Source organism: Channa argus, chromosome 17, assembly GCF_033026475.1.
Source record: "Channa argus isolate prfri chromosome 17, Channa argus male v1.0, whole genome shotgun sequence".
Taxonomy (NCBI): Eukaryota; Metazoa; Chordata; class Actinopteri; order Anabantiformes; family Channidae; genus Channa; species Channa argus.
The window spans coordinates 14,288,898-14,300,759 of record NC_090213.1 but is presented as its reverse complement, the minus strand read 5'-3'; the positions used below and the strand labels follow the sequence as shown (position 1 = coordinate 14,300,759).

General features: G+C 39.3%; 2 protein-coding genes across 4 annotated transcripts; one reads left to right on the top strand and one right to left on the bottom strand.

Annotated features, from left to right (window-relative positions):
- Positions 1-4,662: 4,662 nt before the first annotated feature.
- Positions 4,663-5,682, bottom strand: rps29 (ribosomal protein S29). Its single transcript, XM_067483046.1, has 3 exons — positions 5,522-5,682; positions 4,913-5,012; positions 4,663-4,777 (listed from the first exon to the last, which is right to left on the bottom strand). The coding sequence occupies exons 1-3, from the start codon at positions 5,581-5,583 to the stop codon at positions 4,769-4,771; spliced, it is 171 nt and encodes a 56-aa protein (XP_067339147.1). The 5' UTR covers positions 5,584-5,682; the 3' UTR covers positions 4,663-4,768.
- A 1,008-nt stretch (positions 5,683-6,690) lies between these two features.
- mgat2 (alpha-1,6-mannosyl-glycoprotein 2-beta-N-acetylglucosaminyltransferase) lies at positions 6,691-10,128 on the top strand. 3 transcript variants are annotated; one of them, XM_067482535.1, is made up of 2 exons: positions 6,691-6,857; positions 8,225-10,128. In XM_067482535.1, exon 2 carries the CDS (start codon positions 8,478-8,480, stop codon positions 9,879-9,881), a length of 1,404 nt encoding a protein of 467 aa, XP_067338636.1. In that variant the 5' UTR covers positions 6,691-6,857; positions 8,225-8,477; the 3' UTR covers positions 9,882-10,128. The 3 variants fall into 3 exon arrangements, with proteins under 3 accessions (XP_067338636.1, XP_067338637.1, XP_067338638.1); XM_067482536.1 differs by lacking the exon at positions 6,691-6,857 and adding an exon at positions 6,901-7,188; XM_067482537.1 differs by lacking the exon at positions 6,691-6,857 and adding an exon at positions 7,217-7,829.
- Positions 10,129-11,862: the final 1,734 nt, after the last annotated feature.

Below are 11,862 nucleotides of genomic sequence, written 5' to 3'. Positions count from 1 at the left end.
GTGTTTTCCCTACTTTAATGAGATTCCTCTTTTTAACCTAAGAGAAAGTTAAAGAACATGCTACATAATTGCAAATGAGGCGATTTCACGCAGATACCTCTAGTGTAAATGGACTGCGATGTGTAAAATCAGCTGAGTTGCCCTTTAAAAGAGCACTATTGATTATATAATACCAATAATTTAACCAGTAGTGAAAGTGAAATTAGATTTTCCATAGATAAATTATTTTCCACATTCATCACTTATTTTAGTAAGAGTTATTTTTGCTTCATCAGCGCTAATTTATAAAGCTTGAAATCACCTTGCCCTTTCCACAGCAGTTTTTTTTTTTTGACTTGTCAAATCAGGAAAAGGACAAGTGTAACTATTAGCACTAATGCCGACTCTTTTCCATTTAAATGTCCCTTTCCATTTAAATAAGCCATGTAATGGAGCCAAAATACAGCAGGATGCTGGAACGACCTCACTCACAAAATTAGCGCTAATAATTCCACCTGCACTTCCTGCTGTGACAGTCCATTCATAAAGAAATGAAATGTTTTTTTCTTTTGCTATGGGTGGTTTATGGTGTTAGTAACATTTTATCATTCTATGAAATATCAGCTGGAGGATTATACTGCATTCCACCCATTCCTCCGTAATGTAAAATGGGCCACACAGTTAACTGCAATGAATAGATTCTCTAAGTCTCCATAATCCCCCTGGAATCTATAAAGCAATTAATGTTTGCTACAATCATCTAAGCCTAAATCAAGGCTTTGTAGCATGGAAAATGCTTCTTTCACAAAGGTTTGGGAATTAGCTGCTGTTTGACTGGGACAAATGCAGAACCCAGGCTCCATACTAGACTGTCATAAAGCTCAGAATAGCACAAAGCTCATTTCAGAGGGGAAAACACTGTAGCCAGGGGAAATGTTAGAACAAACACAGTGGTGATGTTTGTGGTTATAGATATAATTGTTTTCTATTACAAGTTATATGTTGACCAGTAACAATCCTAGTAACTACTGCCTAAAGAAAATGGGAGTATCATGCACTAAACATCCTGTAATTAGCAATAGATAGAGTTACGGACACCACAGCCTCTTGAAAGTGGAATCATTTATTGGTCAGAATAAACTGTTGCTGCCTTTACTGTCGTTAATATTTTTTAATTAGTCTTTCCTTTTTTCTGTCTATGGCTGCTACACATATTTATTTTGTTCGCCATTGTTCATTGAAGACTGATCTAAGTAAGTAGAAATTAAGGGAGAACATGAATGAGTGTGTGTTTCCTCACAGTCCTTTTGAGGAAGCTTAAAGCCAGAAGTGCCTCTTGGTCTAACAATTGAAAGCAGGTAAACGCAGTGGAATGTTTCCATGCCAACACCGCACTCTAACATTTTCAGTTCACCTATTTTCCCTGTAATCTAGGAGATGGATGGAACGCCTCTATGATGTGCCTGATCATCAGTCAGAGAAGCAGTGAGGGTCCTAAGTCATCTCACAAGCTTTCCCTTTCCATTTGTTCTGACTACTGTTGTATTGAGGTTTAGTTTCAGTTTTCAGATTTAGTGGTAACCATTCGATAATATATTCATAAGGGAGCATGTACAAGCATTACCTGCACACATGGGTACACACAAAGCCAGTGAGAACCACTCAACGACGAAGCCCAAATCACTGGCTGAGCGCTGCTGTGTTGAGGTTCGCTTCAGAGAACAAGTGGGTTGGCTCCATGAACTATTGTCTTTGCATTTGCACTGAAAAGCAGTACAGAGATGCCTTCTTGCTGGTCTAGGTGGAGTCCTGGAAAGGGTGAATGCAGCTTATAAATATATGTTTCTTTACAAAATAAGATTTTGATTCTGCTTTACTAAAGGGGAAAAAAAATGTCTCATTTTCCAATCCATACATGTATTTAGGACTTCAGAAATCTGTTCTAAAGAGCAGTGTGTGTTTTTAAACAACCATTTTCCAATTTTTACTTTGTCCCAAATTGTTTTTGAGAAAATTGGATAAACCACTGTAGCTATGTGGATATAATGTAAAAGTATTTCATGAAAGGCCTATGTGAAATTTCACTGGCTATAATTCAGCCACTGAACAAGAGAAAACCTCCTTGAAAACACTGTGGTTGGATAAAAGACTTCTCAACATGCCCTATCAGTCAGTTGTGTTGGCAATGGTGCACTGAAGAGCCAGAATAATAAGAACACGGATAAGCTGGTGAGGAAAAATGAAACTGAACATCAAACACTGCACCTTCCACTGGCCTCCGTGTCGGACTGATGCAACATGGAAAACTGTGTTCAGCTTCCCTCAGATCAAACAGCCTTAGCCTTTGTCAGCCTTACATTAATGCTGACTGCTGCACAAACTCTCCAAACAAACTCATTTATGCATGAGTTAGTACTTTTACAATATATGTATTTGCATTTGATAAACATCTACTGTAGCTTACTTCATTTAGTATCAGCTTTGAACATTCATCTGCAGGGTTTTGATGGGATAATGATGCCCATTTTTGACTCCTCACATTAAGGTTTAAGACGTTCCCAGTATGGAAAAGAATCTACCAGCAGAGGTACTTTAATCTATTACAAGGTGCTACTGCTCCAATTTCATACATGACCACTTTTTTCATTCATCTCACAGCAAAGTTTAGGGCTATGTGTAAGTATATTATTCATTTTAGCTGTGATATTGCCTACTTTTCACCATGTTCTTCAGTAGAGTTATTAAAATTTCATGTTAATGTACTGCCCAGGACAAATAAATTTGTAATAATTGAATTTGCCAAATATAATTTATCTGTTGACTTACAGTAGTAACAAAAGTTTCCAACGAGTTATTTGACTTATAATTAGTTTTTTTCGATTTCTAAACGACAGTGGGCACAACTGGAGTCACATGTGCAAAACTCTAACTACAGTCAGCACAGCAGCAGTTCATGTGGACCAAACTCTAGTTCGTTTTTCACTGCTTGAACACAGTTTTCAAAACTCTACACATGTATCCCATGACTTTAACCACAACCTGCACAACACTGTGGATTTACAGCACTCTGTTCAAATGCTAACACACTGCTGTCAAAACTGTGAACCACACATTCAAAACCGAATAGATTTCAGCCTTGTGCCTTTCAAACACTGCTGATTGAAATTTCAGATGAAAGGCTAAGCAGGTGTCTTGTTGTAGACTTGAAATAAGGGCTACACTTATAGACCATGTCATGAACCATGGTCTCTCATTGAGAGAGGCAGCACTGAGGGTGCAACCCAATGTGCAAAGATCCACAGTGGCCTCTGTAATGCGAATTTTCCATCATACAAACAGGTGAGAGCTACATCCTTACAGTAAATGAAAACATTACAGGAATTTATTTTGTATTACAATTATAGAATATTTACACAGATATATATTACAGTAAGTTTGACTGTAAAATATTTTTTACAACAAGAACCAAAGGCTGCCCCCAACCGGAGGAAGAGGAAAAGTATTTTCAGATGCGCAGGAAAATGCTATTGTTGACATGGTTGTTGTCAACAATGCAATAAAACTGCAGGAGATTCAAGATAGAGTTCTGGCTGATAATGATATATTTCTCATTACTCTAATTCCGTAAATTACTACAGACTATTGAAGCAAATGGTGATGGTGATGTGAACTGTTTAGCTCAGGTGACTGTTGGTAGTGCAGACTGTAGTTAGAGTTTTGCACATGTAGCTCCAGTTGTACCCACTGTCATTTAGCAATAAAAAAAACTGTAACAGCATATTTATCTTTGGAAAAAGTTTCAGTCCTTTTATATCATGTGTTTATTTTTCCTGAGATCTGATCAACCAGACTTCAATTATACTTTTACAACTGCTTAATCAGGGGTTATAAGCTTGTTTGTGTGCGTTTGAGTGCTGATAAACTACTGTAGAAACCTTTTAAAGTGAAGTGTTGCTGCCATCTAGTGCTTTACACTAAACTTTAATAAAACCAAACGAAAGGAAATGCATGAAATCACTCCAGGCCATGCCATTTGTGAACCTGCCATGATTCAAGGGCTTCTGCTAGTCCAATCAATGTTTAAACTTAGGTAAACAAATTCACAAAGCACTAATTAGCCACACTACAGGGGACTTATCAAGGCATTAATTTTGAACAAGACCAATATCTCAGCATGTTATCATAGGAACACATGCCAATTTGTAAAATACTCTTCACATATGCTAAAAATCAATGGCTCTATAGTGCAATGTCCTTTTGATGTACAGCTTCTTAATGCAGCAAGATCACAGCAGAAATCTTAGCAAATGTATTTCGTGGTGACTCGCAAGGAAATTTTAACCTTTCCCTTAATTCCATTGTATATTGTTATCCAAGATTTTTAAGTCACTACTTTTAACCACTAAAAGATGTCCACATTTTGCTTAAGTAGAGAAGAAGCCATAAAATGTCAACACTAAATCAGTGTGTTAAAGCAAACATTTTACTTCCACAAGTGTATTAATAGCACTAGATTAAAGATTTAGTGACCAATGTAAATACACTCTACTACACATTTACAGTGTGTGACACCTTTACATTCTTCAGTGGATTTGTCATGTCTCCACAGATCACTAGAAACATTTTCTAGTCTTTTTCGGGTGAAATTAAAGAAACCCAGGTGCGAATAAACACACAGATCAATCATGTTGGTCACAAAAAACATTTATTTTTGCAAAGCTGAATTATGCCATGTTGAAGAGACGTCTAGTGATCAGCTGATCCAGCGGAGGACATCATCGTAAGACATCTAGTCCAACTGTTTAAAACACACACGGGCAATAGTTAAAAGACATTATTCTAGTCAGTAACACATTACTTCAAGGATCGTCTTACTTGAAAACTCAAATGCAATAGAACAATTGTTGAAGTGGACAATAACGTGAATACTTGCCTTCACAAAGCCGATGTCTTTAGCGTACTGCCTGAAGCACTGGCGGCACATGTTGAGCCCGTATTTACGGATTAGACCATGTCTGTTCGAGCATACCCGGCTGCAATAAAAGCAGAAAAAAAGCTTAACACCGTAACTCTGTATATAAAACGGATAAATTAATATAAGAATAATTTAAACGTAAGCTTCTAGCATTTGTTAAAATTTCAACTCTGAGCGGGTTGACGTCGCTGTACTGTAAAATTGCTGTGTGCATCCTTGCTAACCCTTGCGTTAGCTAACAGCTAAACGCATCCTCAACTTAGTTCTTAACCACTCTGTTAGTAGTGCGTTACAAAAGAGAAGTTCAAACCACATCTATTTCAACATGTTATAATACGCATTGAAATGCGTTAATTTATATGAACATTTATTATCAGCTGACTGAACGAAGTACTAGTTGTATGGAGTAGAGAAGGGGCATCCTCCGCCGCCATATTAGCTCAGGATCAGCTCCCATGCGGTGCACGTTCGGTGACAAGTTATTAAATACTGGAAGAGCCTAACGCCTTAAAACAGACTCGCATTAGCACATAAGGTGACAAATTACACATTTAAGGCAGGACTGACCAAGATCGGGATCCCTGTCCGAATTTTCTGGGGTGACTCCAATAGAGCTGCTGATGGCCCATCTTGTCTTTTTCGGAAGAGTGTCAGAAAGGAAGAAGGAAGGCAGCGCGTGTGCAGATCAAGCTTTCACCAGTAGTGTTTCCGGTTGTTAAATTGTTGTGTAGCGCCCCCTACTGACACAGATAAGTGCCGCATGTAATGGGAGAGGGACTGTAGCGGGTGTATAGTTCAGCCCACGGGATGTATGATGAGAACAGATTATAAAAACAGGTCATTAATATGTTCAGATGTGTCAATGGTTTAGTTAACTGATAAAACAAAATACATCTTAAACTACAGTTTGAATAGGTTAAACATGACAAAAAAGAAAGAAAATTCAGCACGCATGTAATTGTGGCTGATCTGTCTAATGAATTAAGACTAGACAATGTTTTCTTTATAAGACATTTTATGACCAAGTTATTTTCTAAATAGATCGGTGGCTAATACAAACAAGATGACATAAGTCATCATAGAGAGTAGATGGAAAGTGGTGACCTTAATAAATTAGGTATAAATTAAGTTAGTTAATAAAGGATAAAAGAGTTAAAACGTCAAATAAAAATTTACGTGGTTTTATCAAAAGAGAGGAAATCTCGGTAGTGTACATGGACACATAGATACATTTGGAAATAAATGCAAGTATTGTCTGATTATATTTCTTATTGCTTCTTTGAAAATACCCCGTTCAACTCAATCATAATATTTTAAAAGGACAAAATCAACATTTAGGTAACGTGTAAATGATGACAGAATGTGGATCCTTTTCAAAACCAAACCAAAATGCATATTGCAATCATTTAATGGATATAATAAATATTTGACTACTTATAACATTTGACTAATATTTGAAATATTGACTTCTATTATAAAGACTTCAACAGCTGGAGCTGACAGTAGAGCAACAGTTTTAGGTGATGATCATCCACGGTGATTTAACTAGGACATATAGAGAACACATTTACATAAATTGGTTTAGGTGAAAATTAATCAGCACGGGGGGGTTAATGGTGAATTGTAGTGAAGTAGACCCCCTTGAAATAAAGTATTTTCAGTCTGCATGCACCTAGAGTGGCTGCCAGCAGCAGATACACGCTGGAGTCTCTGGTGCCCCCGGGTGGACCAGTGCATTGTGGGACAGCGGCAGGCAGTGGTTCCGTATTTGGGATTTTATTTTTTCCGCTAGCTGACGGATAGTTGCGTTTCCATGCAGCCTGATGCGAGCTATGGAGGAGAATGGGTCGGCACCGTGCTGATGTTTGTCGCTGAAAGGACCGCACGGCTACTCCAGGTTTAGGTAACCAGCGTAGCGTTAAATGTGCTTGTTGTGTTTCGCCACGGTCGCTGTTGGTTGACGAGGTTCGGTCCGGACTAGCTGCTCTTTAAGTTGCTAGCTGAAGCTAACTTGATGTTAGCATTTTTTTTTGGGGATGCTCGCTACCATAACGGACCGGAGCTGAAACGTGCACAGTTGTCATTTTTTGTTTTTGATTGTTTTGGGGTTTTTTTCTTTTTTTGGTCTTTACGAGACTGTTTCCCGTCAGTCATCGAATTAAGGCTAATGGCATTTTATGTCAGAATGGATTAAAGCTGCTCCTGGTTCGGTGTGTCAGACGGGGTTTAATCAGGTCAGAAAAACTACGCGTAGTACGCTTCAAGTGACACCTCGCATATTGAAATCAGCTATCAAGCGATAGCTGGAGAATAACGGTGGTTACTGTGAAACCAGTACGGACAGAACAAACATTTGGCCTTAATTCTCAAGCTGCAAGAATGACGCGCAAAAGACGTATGGAGCCATGTCTAATGTGTGTTTAATGTATATCTGTTAACTAGCTTTGCCATTTAATCAGCCGTAGGCCGCTGTCCTCAAAGTCCTTAGTAGTTGGTTGCTCAAACCTTGCTTCATTACAGTAATAATATTTAGGATAATAAATGGTATTTATAATACACTTTTTACATTTGAAGCAAATCTCAAAGTGCTACAAGGTGGAGTACATGTACCTGTTCTTGTGTAGTTTCCACAAATGAATTTATTAAAACTGTCACAGACTCATTGGTCTCCCAGCCAGTGTTGGTGTCAAAGTGGCACTACAGAGCCAGGTAGGAAGCCTGAGAGACCACTAATTTAATAACAATGAAAAGATGGAGGTTTGTTCAAATCGGAGCAAAGAGGGAGAATCAGTATTGATAATGCAGTTAAGGACAGGGATTGATGACAGCGTACACTGAGGAGAAACGCAGGAAAAATGGTCCTAACTTAAATGAGGTTTGTGCTTTTGGTGATACTTTTTGTGAAGATGAGTGGTTTGCTATATGAAATTAAACTGTCTCTATTGTTGACTACATGACTACTTTCAGTTAGGCCGGAGGATTTCTCAGATGATAGTGTCATGTTAGCATCATTAATCGTTGTGTGTTGTGCAACGTGTTGCACATTAGCAAACAATTGTGGTGTTTATGAAAGCTTGATTATTGAACTAAGAGTTTGACATTATTGATCTAAACTTAAGACCCAGCTGCTGCTTTGTACCACATTTCATGGTCTTCATCACTGAACAGAGTTTGCTCACTTGTGTGCGTGTGTGTGTGTTCTAAACCTTTTTATTAATATTTTTATCAATATTGTTCTAATGGTATATCCTGATTTTATTTTTTATTCAGGTGGTTTGTGTAAACTGCTACTCTGCTGCCGCCCTGCCCCCACCATGCCTTATGGAATACTTATCCACCACCAATGATATTCCAGCAGGTTCTATGTTTACAATGGAAGTTCCTTTTGCCAACAATTAGCCTCAGAGTTTCTTTTTAATCAGGCTTGGTGCCTGTGGAAAGCACACCGCCATAACTGCAAATCTGTGCTTTTTGTTTTTCTACAACCAACTTCTCTCCCTTAACAAGAGGCTGATCCCCTATCATGAGACTCCGAATCTACAAGAGGAAGGTGGTGATACTGACTTTGGTGGTTGTCATCTGTGGCCTTGCTTTCTGGAGCAGTGGAAGGCAGAAGAAGAATGACAATGGATCATTCCCAAAGGAAGTTGAACCAGTGAGGAGAAGCAGCAGCGTAAGCAGCAGTAGTGGCAACAACAATCATATCCAGGTGCAAGCCACACCTGCCATCAGTCGGGCACCTGTTCCACCTCCTATTATACACACAAATGACACACATCCAGAAAAAACAAAGGATAAAGAGAAGATACTCAAGCCAGAGGTTGATAACACAACGTTAGTTTACAGAGGCATTGTCTTCCAGCTAAACTTTGACCAGACAATAAGAAATGAGGAGAAGTTTAAGACTGCACGAAGGAAAGATGATCTGGTTGTGGTGGTTCAGGTCCATAACCGGCCAGACTATCTTAAACTATTAGTTGACAGTTTACGGAAGGCTAGAGGTGTGGAGAGCATACTGCTGATATTCAGCCATGACTACTGGTCCCCTGAGATAAACAAAGTGGTGGCTTCTGTTGACTTCTGTCAAGTCCTTCAGATTTTCTTCCCCTTCAGCATCCAGCTGTACCCCCAGGAGTTCCCCGGAAATGACCCCAGGGACTGCCCAAGAGACATCCCAAAAAACGAAGCCTTAAAGCTGGGATGCATTAACGCTGAGTACCCTGACTCATTTGGCCACTACCGTGAAGCAAAGTTCTCCCAGACCAAGCACCACTGGTGGTGGAAGCTCCACTTTGTATGGGACAGAATCCGAGATCTGAAGGACCACAAGGGTCTGGTCCTGCTGATTGAGGAGGATCACTACTTGTCCCCGGACTTTATCCATCTCTTAAAGCTAATGTCAGCTCTCAAAAGAGAGCAGTGCCCAGACTGTGACATCCTCTCACTAGGGAGTTACAGCCACATCAGCTACTCCAGCAAAGCAAACAAGGTGGAGGTTAAAGCTTGGAAGTCCACCGAGCACAACATGGGGATGGCTCTGAGTAGAGAGACATACCAGAAGCTCATTCAATGCACCGACACGTTCTGCACTTATGACGACTACAACTGGGACTGGTCCTTACAACACCTGACCGTGGCCTGCTTGCCTTCCTACTGGAAGGTCATGGTGAGTGAGGCGCCACGGATTTTCCACGCCGGTGACTGTGGCATGCATCACAAGAAGGCTTCTTGCATGCCACTAAGCCAGAAAACCAAGATTGAAAACATCCTCCAGAGCAGCGGGAACCAGCTGTTCCCAAAGAACCTCCTGATAGCAAAGAGACTACCAGCCAACGGGGCCGGAGGGGTCGCACCACATGTGAAAAATGGGGGCTGGGGAGACATCAGGGACCATGAACTCTGCAAGAGTTATGTTCAATTACAGTGACCTTAATTGCTACTAATATTATATATTATATTCTCTTTTGCATCCTCTATAAAGAAAAAAAGCCTTTTAAAGTAAATCTTTATGGACTACTCTTCATATTGCCTGTTTTATTGGACTGTTCCAAATAAAGAAAAATGTTGGATTTTTGGCTTCTTTAACCCATATGTCTTTGTATTGAATTATTTAAGTGATTTATGCCAAGTCTGCATTGTTTTGTAAGCTGCAATTAATAATATACTAAACAATATATAGTGTTGTGTTTTTACTAAGGCCTTCAGATGAAAATATGTCTGACCACTTTAAGTGACCAAAAATGTAGAACATCTCACTATACTGGTAAATGGGATGAGCTGGCAGTTCTGAATTTGGTGAATGGGTGAACTTAGCAATCCCCCTGTGCATGCATGATTAATGAGAAGTTATTTATATCACATAAATGTGCTGAGATCAAAAGAGATCCTTTGAGATACCTTGTTCCATTTAAATAATCTCCCACTTGGCTCATCTTCAACAAGTTTCTAGAGCACACTAAGTCTCATTGCTTGTGTGACTGCAGAAAGGATGTCACATTGATAAACAGTCATATGTGCATTGTAGGGCACAGAGAGGAAACTGCAGTGTTTTTCATCAGACCACGTTTCACAGAGGGAGCGTGTGGCCAGTTTGATTTTGTTGCGATGCATCACTGTCCAGCATAACACTTGGGCGACTGTATCTTTGTTCAGAGATTTTGATTTCACAGATAAATGCACACAGTGCACCTGGAGAGATCCCAAGACACCAATACAACTTTCTTGATCATGTTGCTATTGAAGATGCATTTAAGTGCTTAGATCCAGGCTTGGTATTGATGCTTTCTGCTGAGGCTTTTATTGATCCCCTCCTCCCCTCCAGCAATGTTTAACAATCAGTTCTGCACACGCTACAAAATCTGAAATAAGTGCAAAGTTATCACTGACTGGACTCACTATACAGTTCATAATAATTATGTCTTCTAGCAGCCCACCGAAGGGCTTTCCTAGACTCAGCTCTAAACATAAAATTCCTAAACACTGCATGAATAAAATATGAAATGCTCGATGTGAGGCCGATTCCTCAGTACAGTTGTTCACTGTGACATATCTTCAAGACTCCGTTACACTGATAAAGCCATACGAAAGCTTCCTATGTGCTAAACAAACCACATGAACTCTGAGTCTGAGGTCCCAGTTTATTTTCTGTCTGTGAACTTTAATTCCTAATGCACTGTGAAGATGTGATCGTGGGGCTGCTGTGCTGTGGTCATGTATCGTGCAAATTGTTCAGCTGCTCCCATGGTGGAGACTCAATAATTGGGCCTGCACCTTAAGGGAAATGTGGCATAGAACTGAAATGAGAATAGGAAGAAGTGGCACATGTTCTTGATTCTTGCTGACTAAGGTCTAATTTATAAAAAGGAAACACACACTTTTAAGTTGTTCATGGAGAAATGTCTGAGCCATTATCCACTCCCCATAACTCCATAAACCTTTAGGGATATATGTAGAACACTGAATTAAAGAAAAAGAAAGTGAAACATACATTTAAAAATAGATGTGTAGTAAAGTCAATGAGAAGCATTTTGAAAGGAAAGTTAGGTTACACACATCTATATGTTAAAACTTAAATTAGTCAGTCTTAGATAATATGAAAAACTGAATTACAGATTTCTGCAACGGATACCTAATCTACCCGTTTAATGTTTAAACTGCTTGACATAAGGGTCTCGTTGTTAGTTTATTAGCATCTCTTGAAACTGTTTAACATTCTCTCCAGTTTGTCATTGCGAATTAAAACTATCCCTACTTCCTATATCACTCTGTCATTTCTGTGATCACAACCGGTCTCACCAGTCTGCTAAAAAAATATCTCTGTTGTTTTGAACATGCAAACTAACCTAATTCCGTTGGACAACAGAGCTGTGTTTATTCAAAGGAACTAGGAACGTCCTCACTGGACAGAA

Coding starts and splice junctions, on each gene's coding strand:
- rps29 (XM_067483046.1), bottom strand. CDS start 5,583: ATGGGCCATCAGCAGCTCTATTGGAGTCACCCCAGAAAATTCGGACAG. Junction 5,013..5,521: donor GGACAGGGATCCCGATCTTG/GTCAGTCCTGCC, acceptor CTTTTATTGCAG/CCGGGTATGCTCGAACAGAC.
- mgat2 (XM_067482535.1), top strand. CDS start 8,478: ATGAGACTCCGAATCTACAAGAGGAAGGTGGTGATACTGACTTTGGTG.